General features: G+C 41.0%; 1 protein-coding gene across 1 annotated transcript in view; it reads right to left on the bottom strand.

The window, feature by feature from the left end:
- LOC124616657 (dipeptidase 1-like) overlaps positions 1 to 23277 on the bottom strand; it is a 181702-nt gene that overhangs the window by 11950 nt on the left and 146475 nt on the right. The window contains exons 8-9 of the mRNA XM_047144985.1: positions 22850 to 22934; positions 22683 to 22758 (exon numbers count right to left, since the gene is read on the bottom strand). Coding sequence (XP_047000941.1) covers positions 22683 to 22758; positions 22850 to 22934 — 161 coding nt within the window. The remainder of the gene's footprint in view (positions 1 to 22682; positions 22759 to 22849; positions 22935 to 23277) is intronic.

Below are 23277 nucleotides of genomic sequence, written 5' to 3'. Positions count from 1 at the left end.
CTAGTGGTAGGTTCTGCAAGATAACTGCCACTATCTGTAGCACTTACATCCAGGGACTTGCATCCACAGTGACAGAAGTGTCGCTGGTTCCTCATACAGGCCCCATGTTACTGGGACTTCTGTCATTCATCCTATTCACAAATGATGCTAACTTTATGATGAGCAATATCGTTCATCTTCCCTACACACATCTGCAGACTATGGAGAATCTCCATGGTATAGTGGCAGCAAGTCATCAGCATTTTCTCAGTCTCAAACTGTGGCCAGGAGTTATTGACGACCGGCTTGTGGGACCTGATATCCTATAATGCCTCACAGGTGAGACATGTCTGCACTTTCTATGAGTGGCTCTGAAGTCCTTGTTGGAAGATGTGCCTTTTGCATTATCAAGGATAATGTGCCTAATGAATGATGATGTGCAAGCTCACTTCTACATTTCCTTATGGAGGCTTCTTGGCAAAATCTATCCCAGCTGATGCACAGGACGAATTGGTCATGTTGCATGTCCTGGCTGTAGCCGAATGTCAACCCTTTAGATTTCTACATCTAGGGGGACCTGAAAGAAGTAATGTATGCTGTGCCCATCTGGGATATGCAGGCCGTGGAATAATGCTTTCGTACTTCCTGTGAAGCCACTCAGTTGCAGGACAGCTCATTTGTATGTGTGAATCAGTCAGTGCTGTGTTCTGTTTGAGCATGCTTGGAGGTCCATAGAGCCACCTTGTCCAATTGTACTCTTATCATAGGATGTCGTCACTGTATTGTACTGTGCAGACATGATGAATTAATAAGTATCCTGTCGCACAGACACTGTGTGTTTCTGGTCGTATGTCAATATTTGCTTCTTATCTTCTAAGGGATCATTTCCTGCACTTTGTCCCCAGTTAGTTAAATCACCCTGCACTGTTCTCCAGTTTACAAAAAAGGTAAAATGTAATTCTTTCTTTTATAGCTGTCATTCCCATTACTTTTGTGTATCCTGTTAGCTCTCATACAAAATATTACTATGTAAAATATACCATGTCTTAATGTAACAATCCATGGACATTGCCACTGGAAGGGTGGCTTAAATACCTCAGAGATACAGGTAGTCATACCGCAGGCACAACTACGATGAAGGGGTATCTGTTGGGAGGCCAGACAAACATGTGGTTCCTGAAGAGGGGCAGCACCCTTTTCAGCAGCATCAATCAAAGTAGCCTTGGTGTGCTGGTACTGTCAACAGCTGAAAGGAAGGAGAAACTACATCTGTAATTTTTCCAGAGGCATGAAGCTCTGCTGTATGTTTTAATGTTGATGGCATACTCTGGGGTAAAATATCCAGAGGTAAAATTGTTCCCCATTTGGATCTCTGGTGGGGTTGCTCCGGAGAATGTTGTCATCAGGAGAAACAAAACTGGCATTCTACAGATTGGAGCAAGGAATGTTAGATCACTTAATCATGCAGATAGGTTAGGAAGTTTAACAAGGAAACGGACAAGTTGGAGTTGCATATAGTGGGAAATACTGAAGTTCAGTGGTAGGAGGAATAGGACTTCTGGTCAGGTGAATACAAGTTTATAAATGCAAAATGAAGGAAGTGTAATGCAGGAGTAGGTTTAACAATTAATAAGCTAATGGGACTGTGGATAAGCTACTATGAACAGCATAGTGAGCTCGTTATCATGGTCAAGACAGACACAAAGCCAACATCCACCACAGTTGTACAAGTTTATACGACTATGGGGTGGGGGAAAGGAATGAAAAAGGAAGCTACTTGGTAGAATTTTCTACAGAGCGTAATTTAATAATTGCTAGCACCCGGTTTAAGAATTATGAAAGAAGATTGTATATCTGAAAATATGTGAAAGAGACTTGGAGACACAGGAAGGTTTCAGACTAACTATGTAACTGTAAGACGGAGATTTCAAAATCAGATTTTAAATTGTAAGACCTTTCCAGGGGCAAAAGTGGACTCTGACAACAATTATTAGCTATGGACTGTAGATCAAAACTGAATAAATTGCAAAAGCGTAGGACATTAAGAAGGTGAGAATTGGGAAAGCTGAAAGAACCAGACGTTGTTTAAGGTTTCAGAGGGAGCACTGGTTTAACGAATGACTAAAACACAGGAAAAGAATACAGTACATGACAAATGGGTAGCTTTGATAGGTGAAATAGTGAAGGCAGCAAAGGATCAAGTACCCAAAAGGACAAAGCCTGGTAAAAATCCTTGGATAAGATCAGTTGATGAAAGGAGAAAATATAAAAACGCAGGAAATGAAACAGGCAAAAGCGAGATTAACAGGAAGAGCAAAATGGCTAAGTAGGAATGGCTACAGGAGAAATCTAAGGATTTAGATGCATTTCACTAGGGTAAAAACAGGTACTTCATTCAGGAAAATTAAAGCCCTTAGGAGAAAAGAGTAGCAACTGCATGAACATCACGAGCTCAGATGGAAAACCAGTCTTAACCAAAGAAGGGAAAGCTGAGAAGTATATAGAGTGTCTATACCAGGGAGAGAAAATTAAAAGCAGTATTATACAAATGGAAGAAGAGATACGTAAGGATGAGATGGGAGATGTGATATTGCGAGAAGGATTTGGCAGACCAGTGAAAGACCTAAGATGAAACAAGCCTCTGGGGGTAGATGACATTCCGTCTGATCTACTGATAGCCATTGGAGAGCCAGCCGCTCCAAAACTCTCCCATTTGGTGCGCAAGATGTATGATACGTGCAAAATACCCTCAGACTTCAGCAAGAATGTAATAACTCCCATGCCAAAAAAAAGCAGGTGCTGACAGTCGTGAATAGTACCGAACTATCAGTTTAATAAGTCACGGCTGCAAAATACTAATACGAATTCTTCATAGAAGAATGGAAAAACTGATCGAAGCCGATCTCACGGAAAATCAGTTTGGATTTCGGAGAAATTTAGGAGCACAAGACGCAATACTGATCCTACGACTTATCTTTCGAAGATACGTGACGTCAGAAGTTGTCCGCTGGCGCATGCGCAGTTCGAGTTTGGGATGCGACGCGGGACTGTTGCGGCAGCTGCCGCAGCACTGCACCAGTGAGCAGTGTTGCGACGGAAGTCGCATGACACAAAGACGTACGGCTGCGAGAAAGATGTCGAGCCAGTCAAGGAAAACTGAAATGAGCCACTCACAGAATGTGATGCTCTGTGAGCTGGTCTCGCAACAGCCTTGCCTTTACGATTTGAAGAACCCTAAATATAGAGACACTATGTTCAGAGACAGAATTTGGGAAGAAATTGGTGCACAGTTGAAACTGGCAGGTGAGTGAAATATATAATTTTTCCCATTAATGCAAATTTTTCAGGCCTGTTATGAAAATCAGTATAATCCATGCAGATGTAGAATTAGAATGATGAAAATGAACTTGAAGGTCAATTACTCTTTTTTGTGACGATAAAAATTGAAAACGGCAAGTACATTATAAAATGAACAATCTAAAGTACAACGAGAAAGTTACATTTTACAATACCTTCACTTTGAAAGTAAACGGTAGATTGGTGTCTTGATGATACCTTCTAGTTGTGAAAAACCACCACCAGATTGTTGTACAGCTTTCTGTAATCAATAGATGTTCGTTTTTGAGGAAGGCGTTTCTCAACAGATTGCGCAAACAGTATGCTGCAATAAGTTATTTGTCACATTCACTTCAATTCATTGGTAGAAGATGGTGCTCAAAAAACTTGTGCCAAAAGTACACTACTGTTTTACAAGGCCCTTCTGGTCTGACACAGTTTACAATTGAAATTCGTCTTTTGTAAATCCTGGAGTCATCTTTTGAGTGCAGCTTGGCAAGATTAAATGTTGATGTCATCCATAACGATGTATGCTGTCAGAATACAAGAATTTGGAAGTTCATTTCGATGGGAATAAAGATTCAGTCGGCTATGAAAGTTGCCTTAGCTTGTTCCAAAAGTTTCTGCATGGGAGAAACTGACAAGTATAATTTGGGGAAATTTTGTGAACAAGCATGGACATTATTTCTTCCACATTTCTGCCAGTGTATACTGTAGACGTTCAGAATCAAAATTCTAGAGATGATTAAGATGTAGCCCTATCTTGTTGTCAAGAACTTGAAACAATGCAAAGACGCTAGCGTGCGCTTATTGTTAATAAACTTATCTTTCATTGGAATTTTAGGTGAAATGTGCAAAAACAGATGGAGGAATATTCGGGACTCGTATCGGAGAAATAAACGAGAAAGAAAGCTTGGAACAGGTTCAGATGCCTCAGCAAAACCAAGAAAATGGGTTCTGCTTGATCACTTGGCTTTAAGAAACCTACGTTTCGTGGCATTTTAAATGAAATTGTCAAGAGCATATGGAGAAATATTAGTAACTCATACCGGAGGAATATGACAAAAAATGGTTTCATTAGGTCCAAATGTGTCAGCGAAACAAAACAAATGCATTCTCTATCGTGTGATGACTACACGATTCTTGTCGCGCGTCGACAGAACTGGCGGCTAATCGCGACGCTCCCTGAGATATATGAGCCCAAATCTCGGAAACGGAGATCGATATCAATCTGATCTCAACTTAAAAAATAATTTCGATATGTTAGCTTCGTTTCATCGCCAACGATGTATGACCTAACGTGAACCATACGTAAAGTAGCCAGCGACCACATTTTTCACTGTACACAATTCAAATTTTATGCAGTAGGTTACTTGTAAATTAAGTATCGGGATACCTGTGGCGAATATCGGAAAAATAGACACCTCATTATCAAGCTGTGATGTGAAACTGTAAGATACGCAAACATCAATTTTTTGTGCCTTTTACTTTCCTCACAATTGATTGAAAAGTAATATACAGCGAAAAAAACACGCAAAACCGGAAGAGATACTTTTCAATTTTTTAAAGTAAAAGGAGAATCTGTATCGAAAAACTAACTCAGGGAGCCGATGTAACTTTGTTGCATTAACATACAGTATTTTTTACAGCAAGAAAATCGGAATTCTTATTTTTCTTATGTATTTGAATCCGCCGCCGCCGACCGGAGCTTGGGAAACGGCGACGACTCCAGTCGTGTTGCGGCCGTGTCGCCGTCTGCCAGGGTGGGGAAAGAGGAGGGGGCAGCGTCGCAGTCGCAGCCAACTGTCGCGTCTTGCACAACGTAACTTTAAGGTACGTTGTCCAAGACGCGACGCACACTAGCGACTGCGACGGGTCGCTATGTGACGTCAGAAGTTGCCTGCGGGCGCATGCGCAGTTCGAGTTTGGGATGCGACGCGCGACTGTTGCGGCAGCTGCAGCAGCACTGCACCAGTGAGCAGTGTTGCGACGGAAGTCGCACGACACAAAATCGTACGGCTGCCAGAAAGATATCGAGCCAGTCAAGGAAAACTGAAATGAGCCACTCACAGGATGTGATGCTCTGTGAGCTGCTCTCGCAACATCCTTGCCTTTACGATTTGAAGAACCCTAAATATAGAGACACTATGTTCAGAGACAGAATTTGGGAAGAAATTGGTGCACAGTTGACACTGGCAGGTGAGTGAAATATATAATATTTTCCCATTAATGCAAATTTTTCAGGCCTGTTATGAAAATCAGTATAATCCATGCAGATGTAGAATTAGAATGATGAAAATGAACTTGAAGGTCAATTTTCGCATTACTCTTTCTTGTGACGATAAAAATTGAAAACGGCAAGTACATTATAAAATGAACAATCGAAGGTACAACGAGAAAGTTACATTTTACAATACCTTCACTTTGAAAGTAAACGGTAAATTGGTGTCTTGATGATACCTTCTAGTTGTGAAAACCACCACCAGATTGTTGTACAGCTTTCTGTAATCAATAGATGTTCGTTTTGAGGAAGGCGTTTCTCAACAGATTGCGCAAACAGTATGCTGCAATAAGTTATTTGTCACATTCACTTCAATTCATTGGTAGAAGATGGTGCTCAAAAAACTTGTGCCAAAAGTACACTACTGTTTTACAAGGCCCTTCTGGTCTGACTCAGTTCACAATTGAAATTCGTCTTTTGTAAATCCTGGAGTCATCTTTTGAGTGCAGCTTGGCAAGATTAAATGTTCATGTCATCCATAACGATGTATGTTGTCAGAATATAAGAATATGGAAGTTCATTTGGATGGGAATAAAGATTCAGTCAGCTATGAAAGTTGCCTTAGCTTGTTCCAAAAGTTTCTGCATGGGAGAAACTGACAAGTATAATTCGGGGAAATTTTGTGAACAAGCACGGACATTATTTTTTTCACATTTCTGCCAATGTATACTGTAGACGTTCAGAATCAAAATTCTAGAAATGTTTAAGGTGTAACCCTACCTTGTTGTCAAGAACTTGAAACAATGCAAAGACGCTAGCGTCCGCTTATTGATAATAAACTAATCTTTCATTGGAATTTTAGGTGAAATGTGCAAAAACAGATGGAGGAATATTCGGGACTCGTATCGGAGAAATAAACGAGAAAGAAAGCTTGGAACAGGTTCAGATGCCTCAGCAAAACCAAGAAAATGGGTTCTACTTGATCACTTGGCTTTAAGAAACCTACATTTCGTGGCATTTTAAATGAAATTGTCAAGAGCATATGGAGAAATATTAGTAACTCATACCGGAGGAATATGACAAAAAATGGTTTCATTAGGTCCAAATGTGTCAGCGAAACAAAACAAATGCATTCTCTATCGTGTGAAGACCACACGATTCTCGTTGCGCGTCGACAGAACTGGCGGCTAGTCGCGACGCTCCCGGAGATATATGAGCCCAAATCTCGGAAACGGAGATCGATATCTTTCTGATCGCAACTTTAAAAATAATTTCGATATGTTAGCTTCTTTTCATCGGCAACGATGTATGACCTAACGTGAACCATACGTAAAGTAGCCAGCGACCACATTTTTCACTGTACACAATTCAAATTTTATGCAGTAGGTTACTTGTAAATTAAGTACCGGAATAACTGTGACGAATATCCGAAAAATAGACACCTCATTATCAAGCTGTGATGTGAAACTGTAAGATACGCAAACATCAATTTTTTGTGCCTTTTACTTTCCTCACAATTAATAGAGAAGTAATATACAGCGAAAAAAACACGCAAAACCGGAAGAGATACTTTTCAATTTTTTAAAGTGAAAGGAGAATCTGTATCGAAAAACTAACTCTGGGAGCAGATGTAACTTTGTTGCATTAACATACAGTATTTTTTACAGCAAGAAAATCGGAATTCTTATTTTTCTTATGTATTTGAATCCGCCGCCGCCGACCGGAGCTTGGGAAACAGCGACGACTCCAGTCGTGTTGCGGCCATGTCGCCGTCTGCCAGGGTGGGAAAAGAGGAGGGGGCAGCGTCGCAGTCGCAGCCAACTGTCGCGTCTTGCACAACGTAACTTTAGAGACATCTTATGGTAATGTTAACTGAAACAATCTCCGAAATTCTGAAGGAAGCATGGGTAAAATACAAAGATCGAAAGGCGACATACAACTTGTACAGTAACTAGATGGCAGTGGAAAGAGTCGAGGGTTATAAAAGGGATGCAGTGCTTGAGAAGTGAGTGAGGCAGGACTGTACCCTATCAGCAATGTTATTCAATCTGCACATTGAGCAAGCTGTAAGGAAACCTACGAAAAATTTAAAGTTTAGGGAGAGAAAATAAAAACATTGAGGTTTGCCGATGACACTGTAGTTCCGTCAGAAACAGCAAAAGACTCGGAAGAACAGTTGAACTGATGGGCAGTATCTTGAAAGGAGGACGAAACATGTACAGCAGTAAAAGCAAAACAATGATAATGAAATGCAGCCGAATGAAACGAGGTTAAGCTGAGGGAATTATATTAGGAAACGCGACTCTGAAAGTGATAGATAAGAATTGTTATTTGAGCAGCAAAATAACTGAGGATGGCCGAAGTAGAGATGATATAAAACGTACACTGGCAATAGCAAGCAAAGCGTTTCTGAAGAAGAGAAATTCGTCAACATTGAATATAGATTTATGTGTTAGGAAGCCTTTCCTGTAAGTATTTGTATGGAATGGTGCCATGCATGGAAACGAAACGTGGACAATAAACAGTTTAGACAAGAAGAGGACAGAAGCCACAACAGCTCACCCTCGCCGAGACTTAACTATCGGTACAGTTTTATTCTTTGTCGTCCATAGGAACGCTTTATAATGTTTTACAAGTTCTCGAGTTATCAGCCAAGTTGTAATATAGTCACCAGCCACTGTGGCCAAGCGGTTCTAGGCGCTACAGTCTGGAACCGTGCTGCTGCTACGGTCGCAGTTTTGAGTCCTGCCTCGGGCATGGATTTGTGAGATGTCCTTAGGTTAGTCTGGTTTAAGTAGTTCTAAGTCTAGGGGACTGATGACCTCAGGTGTTAAGTCCCATAGTGCTTAGAGCGATTTGAACCACTTTTATAATATAGTCTTCATGCGATATTTCATCAGCAGCGCTGGAAGGTAAGTGACAGCATTAGATAATAAAGTGTAGGCCCCATAACAAATGTCAACATTTCGGTAACTGTATTAGTGTACGCGTGAGGTCTTGGCCAGAGACACATTTCTAGGCCTAGCGTCTATTCTACTAATGCAGGAGACTTCCTCAGAGCTAAAGAGACTTCGTTAATTGATTTGCGAACAGAAACAAGCTTGGAAAGCCGAACAACCGCGCACTGGCTGCCAGGTAACGTAACTCGACAAGCGGCAGCGTGCGGGGGCAGCTTCAGAGCTCGTACTGCAGCTGAGTTGGCGCTGTTCACTTCATTTAGCACTAAGATCCATGGTTTGTCAACTTTCAGCGTTTCTAGTTCTCTGATGAAGTTGTTTTTGTATGCTTGATTTCTATGGCCTCTCTGTAGCAGCATAGTAACGATTTGACTTCAATAAAGTTCCAATATTAGAAAATTGAATGTGATAGTTCCCTGATCCCAATGCATGATCTGATACCATCAGTTTATCTATGTTGCCCACATAGCTGTTACTTTTTGTTAGTTGAGTCAGGCGTTAATTTTTATTTTAGTTGCTAGTAGTATTGGCTGCACCGACTCTAGCACACTTTGTTTACATTTGTGTCATCATGTGACCCAGATTGGGTATTACAGAATCTTGTCCCTTTCCCTTCTCACCTTCATCCCTCCCGCTCCCAACCTCTCTCCAGCCGATCTCTGCATACTATTAAAATGAGGCAGCATAACAGAATATGTAGACCATTATCGTAAACAGAATGTGGTTTCAATAAATGAAATAAACTGAAAACAATCCAACTCCCCCGTTTGTGAGGTATACCCCACACCCCTCATTCTAGTGTGATAATGATACGTAAAATGCCCAGATATGCAGAAAAAATTACGTAACCTTCACAGATACTAAAGTCAAAAATATTGGCTCCTGATTTGCGTGCACCCACACACACATACACACTCAACCACCCGCCCACCCATCCACTCCCCCCCCTCCCACACACACACATGTAGAAGCACACAAAAACAAAACCTCCTGACGGACGTGACTCAAGGAGACTTCCTGCATATCATGCGGACTCACACTACCTACACTATGCGCATAGCCAGTTAGTTTTCATTCTACAGACACCCTAACATTGCCCATAAACACATGACGAGAGAAGGGAAGTGATAGTCAACATTATTTGTCAAAACTGGTTAAAACCAGTTTATAGGGTGGGAGATAATAATAGTTATTTCATAAGATGATAAAAAGTCGAGTACACTTCATTGATGAACTAAAATTCATCACTTTTGCTTTTGCATAGTAGAAAGGCATTTCACAATGTTGTTACTGAGAAACGTATCGACATGGAGTCTACAAAATGCAATAAAGTCGAGTCCAACACCTGAGAACTCTCTTTTTATTACACTCTAAAATAAAAATCGCGAAATATCCTTGAATTTATCTCTTCAAAGTCTTTCGAGTGTAAATTAGTGAATAAGCTGTGAGAATTCTAATAACGCTGCATGTTGTGCGATATTTCAACAAGCCTCTTCATTTCATTTGACTTTCGGTTTCGCCGACTGAAGTGGCCATGCGGTTAAAGGCGCTGCAGTCTGGAACCGCAAGAACGCTACGGTCGCAGGTTCGAATCCTGCCTCGGGCATGGATGTTTGTGGTGTCCTTGGGTTAGTTAGGTTTGACTAGTTCTAACCTCAGCAGTTGAGTCCCATAGTGCTCAGAGCCATTTGAACCATTTGACTTTCGGTTTGATTAATATGAAACACACGTATCGATGATGCATCAGTAAACCAAAACTCGCAGACAAAGCGTTTCTGAAAATCTCAACTTGTCATGGAATGGTATAATACAAAATTTATGGACTTACAAGCTTGAACTTGCTGACGATGCATCTCCTGCAAGTCTCAACTAGCCTCGCGTCAGTGAAATATGAAACTGATACATTCACTCGCTGATGATGCACTTTATAAGTACCAACTTGTAGAGATTTATCCAAACTAAAAACAAATTTGTATCAGTCTGCATACACGGACACTATTGCTGCTCAGTAAGTGAGAAGGTTCAGAATTACTCAGAGGTATTCAGAATTATTCAGCTAGAATTTAAAAGCAGAACGTCTGCTTATTGAAGGCACCGATGTTACATTAATGTAGCTATCAGTATCGTGTGATCTCCTGTTAAAAATTATGTCTGACAAATGTGTATTTTACTATTAACAACCCGATAATTAATGCATGCTCCTTATTTTATTTTAATTATATATTTAATATTTATCATACTGATTACTCATGGATGGTTTTTCTTTAATTCTCAAACCAGTTGTTGTTGTTGTTGTTGTGGTCTTCAGTCCTGAGACTGGTTTGATGCAGCTCTCCATGCTAATCTATCCTGTGCAAGCTTCTTTGTCTCCCAGTACCTACTGCAACCTACATCCTTCTGAATCTTCTCTTGGTCTCCCTCTACGATTTTTACCCTCTACGCTGCCCTCCAATACTAAATTGGTGATCCCTTGATGGCTCAGGACATGTCCTACCAACCGATCCCATCTTCTAGTCAAGTCGTGCCACAAACTTCTCTTCTCCCCAATCCTATTCAATACGCCCTCATTAGTTACGTGATCTACCCACCTGGTCTTCAACATCCTTCTGTAGCACCACATTTCGAAAGCTTCTATTCTCTTCTCGTCCAAATTATTTATTGTCCATGTTTCACTTCCACAAGTGGTTACACTCCATACAAATACTTTCAGAAACGACTTCCTGACACTTAAATCTATACTCGATGTTAACAAATTTCTCTTCTTCAGAAACGCTTTCCGTGCCATTGCCAGTCTACATTTTATATCCTCTCTACTTCGACAATCATCAGTTATTTTGCTCCCCAAACAGCAAAACTCTCTTACTATTTTAAGTGTTTGATTTCCTTATCTAATTCCCTCAGCATCACCCGACATTATTCGACTACATTCCATTATCCTCGTTTTGCTTTTGTTGGTGTTCATCTTATATCCTCCTTTCAAGACACTGTCCATTCCGTTCAACTGCTCTTCCAAGTCCTTTGCTGTCTCTGACAGAATTACAATGTCATCGGCGAACCTCAAAGTTTTTATTTCTTCTCCCTGGATTTTTATACCTACTCCAAATTTATCTTTTGTTCCCTTTACTGCTTGCTCAAAATACAGATTGAATAACATCGGGGACAGGCTACAACCCTGTCTCACTCCCTTCCCAACCACTGCTTCCCTTTCATGCCCCTCGACTCTTATAACTGCCATCTGGTTTCTGTACAAATTGCAAATAGCCTTTCGCTCCCTGTATTTTAAGCCTGCCACCATTAGAATTTGAAAGAGAGTATTCCAGTCAACATTGTCAAAACCTTTCCCTAAGTCTACAAATGCTGGAAACGTAGGTTTGCCTTTCCTTAATCTTCCTTCTAAGATAAGTCGTAGGGTCAGTATTGCCTCACGTTTTCCAACATTTCTACGGAATCCAAACTGATCTTCCCCGAGGTCATCTTCTACCAGTTTTTCCATTCGTCTGTAAAGAATTAGTATTTTGCAGCCGTGACTTATTAAACTGATTGTTCGGTAATTTTCACATCTGTCAACACCTGCTGTCTTTGGGATTGGAATTATTATATTCTTCTTGAAGTCTGAGGGTATTTCACCTGTCTCGTAGATCTTGCTCACCAGATGGTAGAGTTTTGTCAAGACTGGCTCTCCCAAGGCCGTCAGTAGTTCTAATGGAATGTTGTCTACTCCCGGGGCCTTGTTTCGACTCAGGTCTTTCAGTGCTCTGTCAAACTCTTCACGCAGTATCGTCTCTCCCATTTCATCTTCATCTACATCCTCTTCCATTTCCTCAAGTACATCGCCCTTGTATAGACCCTCTATATACTCCTTCCACCTTTCTGCTTTCCCCTCTTTGCTTAGAACTGGGTTTCCATCTGAGCTCTTGATATTCATACAAGTGGTTCTCTTTTCTCCAAAGTTCTCTGTAGGCAGTATCTATCTTACACCTAGGGAGATAAGCCTGTACATCCTTACATTTGTCCTCTAGCCATGCCTGCTTAGCCATTTTGCATTTTCTGTCGATCTCATTTTTGAGACGTTTGTATTCCTTTTTGCCTGCTTCTTCTTCTTCTTCTGCTTTTACGGCCTCATTGGACCACTTCAGTCAATCATTTCTGGTCCTCTTCTTTGGTATTTTCCCCTTCCGAGTGGCCCAGTATCTCTTCATTCGTTCTGATGCTTTTCGTCGTTCCTCATCTGTAAATACCCTTTTCATTGTATGTCGTTTGTCAATTTTTGGTTTAAATCTTATTTCTGTGTCCCTCAACTTCTTTAAATTTGGCGTTTTGTTCTGCAAATCATCCAGAGTTATTTCCAGTTCTTCCATATCCTCTCTTATTTCCTTAAGCCATCCTCCTTGTTGTTTCAAATTCCAGAGTTTCTCAATAATTTTCCTTGATAATCTGGTTTCTGGTGTCCTCAGAATGTGACCACAAAAAGAGATCCTTTTCTTTCGTATAGTATCGGTGATGGGCTCCAGTTCTCTGTATACCACTTCATTTGGAACTATCCGCCATTGCCCAGCTTTTTGATATTTCTTATTTATGCATGTTCTAGCAATTCTTCTCTCTACTTTTAAAATTTTGTCAATTCTGTTTTTCTGGGTGACTTTAAAAAGAGTTTCACTTCCGTATGTAACCTCTGGTTGAACCACCGTCTTGTAATGTTTTAATTTTGTTTTAATTGATAGACATTTTTTATTGTACGTAGACAATGTTAGTTTTTGAGCTTTTATCATTTTATTAGTTCTTGCTCGCCATGCAGGTTTCTCGTCCAATTTGTGTGTTATAATTTCACCCAGGTATTTAAATTGTTTCACTATTTTAATTTCCCTATTGTTCACTGTGATGTGATCTATTACAAGTGGATCCGTTACCATTATTTCAGTCTTTTCAAATGATATCTGGAGTCCTAATTTTTGTGCTATATTTTGTAAGCTTGTTATTTGTTTCGTGGCTTCCTGAATATTATTAGCTAGTAATGCTAGGTCATCAGCAAATCCCAAGCAATTTAGGTTTATTTTATCTTTCTTAGTTCCAATTTTAATATTCATAGGATTTTCCTTGTACCATTCTCTCATTACACATTCAAGAGCACAATTGAATAGCAATGGTGATAAACAATCTCCCTGTCTCAACCCTGTTTTAATCGTAAATGGTTCAGATATTTCTCCTCTAAATTTTACTTTGGATTTGGTGTTTGTTAAGGTTAACTGTATCATTTTTATTAATTTAGGATGAAGTCCAAAATTCCTTAATATTTTCATCATTGAAGATCTATGGATGCAATCGTACGCCTTTTTGAAATCTACAAAGGTTATGACTAGTTGTTTTTGCCTTCTTTTGTAGACATCCATAACTAATTTCAAGGTGATTATCTGTTCTGGGCAGCTTCTCCAGGATCTAAATCCTCCTTGATATTCTCCCAGTTCCAGTTCTAGTTGATCTTTACAGCGGTTGTATAGTATTCTTGACATGATCTTATACATGCAGTCCAAAAGGGAAATTCCTCTATAGTTGTCTGGATTTGATTTTTCTCCTTTCTTATGTAATGGATGTATTATAGCAGTAGTCCAATTTTCTGGTAATTTCTCTTCATTCCAGATTTTTACTATGCATTGGTGTAATGCTATCTTTACTGGTTCTGCTGCATATTTCCAAAGTTCAGCAAACGTTTGATCTTCTCCACTTGCTTTGTAGTTTTTGAGTTCTTTCAAAGCTCTGTAGACCTCATTAATTGTAGGTGGATTTATATTTTCTGCTGGTGTTTTAATTGGGGTTTCTGTGTTTATCTGAAGAAGTTCTGGGGGATCTTCACAATTTAGTAACTTGTTAAATGTTTCTGCTAGAATTTCTGTATTTTTACTATTACTATGGGCTAGGTTATTATCTTTATCTTTTAACATTAATGTTGGAGGATCATATCTTTGTAATTGTCTGCCAAATATTTTGTAATAGTCTCTTGAGTTTGTTTTTTCACTATTTGTTTCTATCATTAGAAGTATATCTTTTTGGTACTGACGTTTAACTCTCCTTATTATTTTTTGTGTTGTCTTCCTTTGTTTTGTGAGTTCCAAATATGATTTTTCTGTTTTTTCATTTTGATGCCTTAACCAGGCTTGGTGTCGACCCAACACTGCTTCATCACATTCATCGTTCCACCACTGGTGTTTTTTCCTTGGATTTATAGGGGCAACTTGTTCAGCTATTTGTTTCAATTTGGGAATTATTTCTTCCAGATCATCTGTTATTTTTATATCCCTGGTTTGTGCTTCATAATCCTCATTTTGTATCAGTTTATGAGGGTCATAGGTTCTCTTCTTCTTTTGGTGGGATTTTTTCTTTGCTAATGGGGTTAATTTAATTTTAATTTTTATCATGTAATGATCTGATCCGGTATCTGTCCCTCTCAGTACTTTCACATTGTAAATTTCCTTGTGGTAATTCTTATCCATGCAGACATGGTCCAGTTGCCATTCTCCATTTTTCCAGTCTGGATGTTTCCAAGTTTTTAGTTTACTTGGTCTTCTCTTAAAATACGTCGACTTTGAGATCATGTCATGGTTTCTGCAAAATTCCACTAGTCTTATGCCATTTTTGTTTGTTCTTCTTTGTGCTGTCCATTTCCCTATTATGTCTCTATATCTCTTTTCCCTTCCTAGCTGGGCATTGAAGTCTCCAATTAAAATTTTGATGTGATTTTTATTAATGTTATTCGTCGTTTGATCTAAGAGCTCCCAAAATTTTTCTACCTCTTCTCTGTGTTCTTTTTTATTATTTTTATCATTTGTCGGGGCATGGGCATTTATTATTGTGTACATTTTATTTGCAGCTTTTAGAGTTAATGTTGAGAGCCTGGGAGATTGTGCTTTAAATTCTATTATGGACTCTATTATTTTCAGACTCACCACGAATCCTGTTCCAAATTGTGGACACTGTTTCATGACTCTTTTCCCTGGTATTCCCTTATAAATCCTATATCCTTGTGACTCTATCGGCTCCTGATCAGTATTTCTCATTTCTTGAAGTCCGGTTATGAGAATCCCCTTACGATCCATTTCATCCGTCAGAATTTTGAGTTTGCCTGGTTGTATGAGGGAATTTATATTGTGTGTCGCAATGTAGTTTATTTGTCCTGTCTTGAGTTTTGGTCGTCTGTCCATTTTGGGTATTTTCAGATGCTCTGACTCATCCAAGTTGCCTGCTTCATTTACTGCATTTTTATATTTTCTCCTTTCATCAAGTAAATTCAATATTTCTTCTGTTACCCAAAGGATTTCTAATAGCCCTCGTCTTTTTACCTACTTGATCCTCTGCTGCCTTCACTACTTCATCCCTCAGAGCTACCCATTCTTCTTCTACTGTATTTCTTTCCCCCATTCCTGTCAATTTTTCCCTTATGCTGTCCCTGAAACTCTGTACAACCTCTGGTTTAGTCAGTTTATCCAGGTCCCATCTCCTTAAATTCCCACCTTTTTGCAATTTCTTCAGTTTTAATCTACAGTTCATAACCAATAGATTGTGGTCAGAGTCCACATCTGCCCCTGGAAATGTCCTACAATTTAAAACCTGGTTCCTAAATCTCTGTCTTACCCTTATATAATCTGTCGGATACCTTTTAGTATCTCCAGGATTCTTCCATGTATACAAAATTCTTTTATGATTATCGAACCAAGTGTTAGCTATGATTAAGTTATGCTCTGTGCAAAATTCTACCAGACGGCCTCCTCTTTCATTTCTTAGCCCAAATCCATATTCACCTACTATGTTTCCTTCTCTCCCTTTTCCTACTGTCGAATTCCAGTCACCCATGACTATTAAATTTTCGTCTTCCTTCACTACCTGAATAATTTCTTTTATCTCATCATACATTTGTTCAATTTCTTCGTCATCTGCAGAGCTAGTTGGCATATAAACTTGTACTACTGTAGTAGGCATGGGCTTGTTGTACAAGTCAGTAATATTGATGGAATTCGACAAATGCGGGAATTCTCCACGAAAAAAGTATAACGTCTGCCACATACTGAACATTCTTCTTCCCGAATCGTTTTTCTTATGCAGTCTATCGTTCACGCATTTGTCATACATGTTTTTTCCCATATCTATGAATACACCTATGTTATCTTTCCTAAGATATGCTTTTTTCCTCATTTAGTATTATAGACTGTGTGACAGTCGAAAATACAGCCAATTGATCACTGAGCTGTGGAGAACCTACACCGGCTTGTATCTGTTCAACGAAGACCAAGTCTGAAGACTCTCAGTAGGCCGAAATTCATGAATATCATCATCGACTTTGAAACTGTATTGCACTAGCAATGATGCGTCAGCCAGCAGCGAAATGCATTAAATTAGATGATTCTGAATGGGTTTCTGTCCAGTTTGCAGTTAGAAGTCCAATACGTACATGTGTTCGGCTTAATGATCCTATATAATTCTTTCACGCAGGTTTTCACGTTTTAAAAATAACAGACAACGTCATATTAACCAACCAATGAAGATCAAATGTTCCCTACTTTGCAGCTTTCTCTTGCTAAAGATACAGTACAAAGAAAGTGAGTTTAATGCCATCTCAAATTAGTGATGATTGATACTTGACTAATTTTATTAATAAGCTTTCGGAAAGAGAGAGATTCTAGCTGGGTCTTGAAGCGAAATAATTCAGGTAGCCGTGTTATCAAATACCGTACTCCACCGTTAACATTCGTACTAGCAAAAGATGATCGCGATAGCTTACACACGTTAAGTAGTGTAGGAAAAGAAGCAAGTACTGTGCACCGCGATGTGTGTCTGTACAGAGGATGCACGAGCAGAAACAAAGAGAGCAGCGGCGAGACGTCACAGGCTGAGGCAAATCATTTGCTGTACAAGAATATAAATGTAATTTGACACTCCGACTTGGCGGCTAGGAGAGAAAGAAAGGTCCACCGACAATGTCAGTGGGGACCCGAAATACACTGACGACCCAGAACATTATGGCAGCTTACATAATAGCCGGTGTGTCGACTTTTGGCACGGATAAGAGCGACGACGCGTCGTGACGCGGAAGCAGTGAGGCGCTGGTAGGTCGCTGGATGGCGTCCGCACCACATCTGCACACATGCAGGCCACCTGATTCCCGCACATTCCAAGCAGGCTGCCATAGTCTCTGACGTCACGTTCGGTGAAATTCCAGATGTGCTCCTGGCCTTGTGTGATGGCGCAAAATCTTACTGAAAAACGCAGCTGCTGTTGCGAAACATGATCGTCACGAAAGGGTGTACGTGGTCTGCAACCAGCGTACGGTACCCCTGTGGCGTCGTGGTGACTTGCACGAGCTCCACTGGACCCACGGATGGCCACGTGAACGTTCCCCAGGGGATAATGGAGCCGCCGCCAGCTTGTCTCCGTCCCACAGTACAGGAGTCGAGCAGTTGTTCCCGCGGAAGACGACGGATTCGCGCCCTCCCATCGGCAGGATGAAGAATGTGTTGGGATTCGTCAGACCGTGCTATGCTCTCCCACTGCTCCAATGTGCAGGGCCGATGGTCACGTGCTCACTTCAGTCATAGTTGTCTATGTCGTGGTGTTAACATTGACAAATGGATGGGTCGTCGACTTTGGAGTCCCACGGTTAGGAGTGTTCGGTGCACTGTGTTTTCAGGCACACTTGGACTCTGCCCAGCATTAGTTCCGCCATGGTTCGCCGCCTGCCCTGTTTTACCAGCCTGCCCGGCCCTCAACGTGGCTGTCCAGCCCCACGACGCCTGGACGTGGTTTCATCTTCGTCTGTCCACCCGTTGAAGACACTCACCACAGCACTTCTCGAACACCCGACAAGTCGCGCAGTTTCCAAAATACTCGTGCCGACCCTCCGGGCCATCACAAGTTGCCCTCGCTCAAATTCAGACAGATCGCGTGCGTTACCCATTCTACACACGAACAGCGCGCTCATTGATGCTACATGCACCGTGCGTGTATTTGCCTAGTATTCATTCCTCGCCAGGTGACGCTGCTATCGGCCGGACGGGTTCATATCGATGGCAGGTCAGTTGTCACACTTTTCTAGCTGAACTGTGTAAATAAATCATTTGTTTGATGTACAAAGATGGAACAATGATGCACGGACCACAGGTTACGTGTATAATATTGTGTTCATGGTTTAGACTATTTCGAGTTGTAATTAAAGGGGATCTGTCGTTGTAACAGAGGAAGAACTTAAAATATAGTGAACTGAAACTTAACAGTTCAAAGTGTATTTCGTATTTCTAAGTAAACTTCAGCAACACCCTTCAAAGGATCGAAATCCAGAATAAGAGAATATTCGTACACTATAGTGGGACAGAGTAACTGGATCACCAGTACACTTCGTAAATGTGACCGTATACAATCAAAAATTATATAAAAGTAAATGACAGAACCGACACGGCGAAAGGTACGAAACGAACGCAGCAGCTGAAGTACACACTACTTGAATTTATAACTTTTGTCTCTGTAAATGTAAATGAAAAATAATCAAAATCTGGTTGGAACTGCATTAACCACACTTAATGTTGTGTTTGATAGACGAATAGCAGCAGCAAAGGCTATTTTAGAAATTTCCAACACGCTGGTTTCATATGGTCATTGAATTTTTCGGAAAAAAGATGGATCAAAAAATGAAAAAAATGTGGTACACAGATATGTAGAGCGTAATATACCATGTAACCAACTCAGATATTTATGACGATAATAAAATCAGTGCGCATAGTTGGTTTGAGACTTCAGTTTACGTTGATGATAAAATTTATGCCATCCCAAGTACCCTTCCTGTATAACGAAAGATGAATTGTCAGGGGCGATCATTATTGAATTCGTAGGAATGAGAGCGGAAACGTACGCTCCCATAACTGAAGTGCAATGTGTAATACGTAGAGAGAAAGATGTGAAAAGCTCACTAGCAAATGAAGAGGGAACGCGTGCTAAAAGGAAATGAAAAGTCGACTGCGCATCATACAATTCGTCCGAATCTGTACACAGTTAACGACTACAATGCAAAGCACATTAGCACTCTCGGTAAAGGATGATTAGCACTTCATATTTGACGATGAGGTGAGCACTGATTTATACTATCTGAAGAATAATGACTGTAATGACTAATTTTATCGTAAATGCCTGAAAACGTTAATAATGTAAGACAAATTTTTGAAAAATGAGTTTGAAATGTAAATTGTAGATAATAATAGTAATGTTGTAATTACAGATTTCAATTTGAGTTCACTATCACATACTTCTTACTCATATTCTGATTACTTTGATGTACCCTTTTCTCTGGAAATATAGCGATCCACCATAGTAGCTCAGACAGCGAATGTATAAACACCATTGTATGTAAAATGATTGAATGTAAAAACATCGTAGGCAGAAGCACTGTACATAGCAGCATTGTATGGAAGAAATCTAATAAATTTTATGTCAGGAGTACATTTGTTTAGCTTTTTCCTTCCTATTCCCTTAGTGCCATATTTTTTTCCACTTCAGTGTGTGTGGGGGGAGGGGGGTGACTACGAAGGAGAAAGAGAGGAATTAGAGATTTCCTCACTGTTGCTGGAGAGAGATAGCGTGAGCTAGGAATAAAGAACTTGATATATTTAATACAGAAGAGTCTCGTTCCGTCTCTCTCTCTCTGTACGCGCGAGCGCGTGTGTGTATGTGTGTGTGTGTATGTGTGTGTGTGTGTGTGTGTGTGTGTGTGTGTTGCGCATGAACACAATTCACAGACAAATTTCTTTGACCTTGTCGTCTGTGAAGCTTACATAACGTTTTACCTGCGTATCTGACGACAGTTTTACTAACAAGCGAACCTCCCCATCGCACCCCCCTCAGATTTAGTTATAAGTGGGCACAGTGGATAGGCCTTGAAAAACTGAACACAGATCAATCGAGAAAACAGGAAGAAGTTGTGTGGAACTATGAAAAAATAAGCAAAATATAGAAACTGAGTAGTCCATGCACACGATAGGCAACAACAAGGATGATGTGACTTGAGGAGCAGCGTGGTCTCGTGGTTAGCGTGAGCACCTGTGGACCGAGGTCTACCCTCGAGTGAAAAGTTTAATTTTTTTGTTTTCAGACAATTATCAAAGTTCAGGCACTCAGACATCAATTTCGCTCTCCAAAATTCCAGGACATGTTCAGATTTGCTTGGAAATATGCAGGATTTGACGGTCTACACAAGGAAAAATTTGAAAACGTTAAAAACATATGTTTTGACAGAGCACAGGGAAAACTGTACGACTGTGAAACTGTTGCATTCATTTGTTGTAGTTTGTGTGACAAACTCATGTTTTCGTCACTTTTTTGGGAGTGATTATCACATCCACAAGAAAACCGAAATCGGGCAAGGTAGAGGAATATTTTACCCATTCGCCAAGTGTGTATGTTAGGTGGGTCGACAACATATTCCTGTCATGTGACGCACATGCCGTCACCAGTTTCGTATAGAATATATCAGACGTGTTTTCCTGTGGAGGAATCGGTTGACCTATGACCTTGCTATCAAATGTTTTCGGTTCCTATTGGAGAGGTACGTCCTTTCGTCTACTAATCGCACGGTTTTGCGGTGCGGTCGCAAAGCACAGACACTAAACTTATTACAGTGAACAGAAACGTCAATGAACGAACGGACAGATCATAACTTTGCGAAAATAAAGAAATTAAAATTTTCACTCGAGGGAAGATCTGAACCACGGACCTCTTGTTCCGCAGCTGCTCACGCCGACCACTGGACCACGGCGCTCCTGAGCTACAAGTGTCCTTGATGTTACCTATCATTCACATGGACTACTCAGTTTGTATATTTTGCTTTTTTTTCATAGTTCCACACAACTTCTTCCTGTTTTCTCGATTGATCTGTGTTCGGTTTCCAAGGCCTATCTACTGTGCCAACTTATAACTAAATCTGAGGGGGGGTGCGATGGGGAGGTTCCCTTGTAAGCTGTGATTGACTGGTGAGGATGGAAGGGGGGCCGTGGGATTCAATGCACAACTGGGCTAACTGGAGCTCTTTCAAATTTATTTTATTTTTTTACACTATATTGAACCCGGGGCAGCCTCATTTTGATACTGTACTGAGATTGGCGGGAGTGATTTGTGTCACATGTCGTCACAAATATAAATAAAGTATACTCGAGTCGCTGGAGTCTATACCACTGTTCTTCCTATGTACACCTGATACCATGTGTTTGTGATTTTATGTACTCCTCACTTGTCCAGCAGTCTTTCACAGTATTTAAATACTCACCCATCTTTGTCGTCGGTTTGATCACTGTGCCATTATTGTATCTTTTTAGCACTCTGCTGATGCGATCTGCAACTGTTTGTAGGAGTCGGATGAAACCCATCCTTAGGTAGTTCCTCTTAAGCGCGAGTCTGGGATATCATTAAACAGCGGTGGCATGACGAGGCCACCAGCCGCCGCTGTCACTTGTGTTTCTGTACCGACAGTCAGTTCAGGTGAAGGCACCACCTTCAGGCCGCATATCAAAGGAAAGCTCCTCGCCTCAAGTTCGTAATTATTGTCAGTCGTAAATACGTGTATAGTGTGTCCATTGCCTTAAAAATGGTTCAAATGGCTCTGAGCACTATGGGACTTAACATCTATGGTCATCAGTCCCTTAGAACTTAGAACTACTTAAACCTAACAAACATCCACGCCCGAGGCAGGATTCGAACCTGCGTGCGTAGCGTTCACGCGGTTCCAGACTGAAGCACCGAGAACCGCACGGCCACTCTGGCCGGCAGACCATTTGTCGTTTCAGTTGAAAGAGGCACTGTGCAACTGCAGGTGTAACTGCAAATCTTAATGACAAATCTTTTTTACATTAAAACTATTCACGTCTTCTGATTTTCTGAGTAGAGTTTCCAAGCCTCCATAATGATTACGAAACTAAAGAATACACGGTTACGTGGACACATGAGTGCAAAACTCTATGAAATTGTCTGCATCTCTCCGTATTCCGACAGTTTGCGCCACATAAAAATTATATTATGTCTTCTGCGTGCCAAAAATAAGTAAATAATACTGAGAATTTTTTTTTTTGTGACATATGTAGTTGAGAAATGTGAAATCTAAGACTAAGTAGTATGGCTGCGCCTGACTGCGCCCTGCGTGGCTGGCTGCGCGCGCGAGTCTCCGGTACCTGTTGATGCCGTCGTAGCCGGCGCCCAGGCCCACGCTGTCGACGCCCGCCACGCGCCTCACGTGCTCGATGTGGGCTGCAACAAGAGCGGAGCGCGCGCTGACGCCGGCCGGTCTGTTCTACGGCCTAGTCGACTCTACGGCGCGCAGTCAGCCTGGCCTACTCACCCGCCGCGTCGGCCACGGTGGCGTCCTGGCTGCAGGTCAGGAACCGCGAGTAGAAGTTGACCATCACCAGCCCGCGGTTCAGCGCCTGCAACCGTGCGCAGCTCAGCACACAGCCGACACGAGTAGCAAGGCGTTGAGGTAACTTTCAATTATGTACCGACTACAAGCGCTGGATAAAAAGTAATGAGAACTATTATTTTTCTATGACGTAACTGTATTGACAGGAGTACGTATAGTTACCCACTTTCAACATAATTGCTACCTTTGTTTATGACCTCTCCCACGTGTCCGGAAGACGTAAGCGAGCTACACTAGTGAAGGCGGCCACAGCAACAGTAGTGGTGAAGGTTGTGACCGGAGTACGAGTGGTCTGTCACTGACTAAAGTCTGATGCTTGTACAGTACCGATGTCCCGTATTGACACACCT

This window comes from Schistocerca americana, chromosome 5 (assembly GCF_021461395.2).
Source record: "Schistocerca americana isolate TAMUIC-IGC-003095 chromosome 5, iqSchAmer2.1, whole genome shotgun sequence".
Classification (NCBI taxonomy): Eukaryota; Metazoa; Arthropoda; class Insecta; order Orthoptera; family Acrididae; genus Schistocerca; species Schistocerca americana.
The sequence above is the reverse complement of the archived record's forward strand: the minus strand, read 5'-3'. Positions and strand labels throughout refer to the sequence as shown.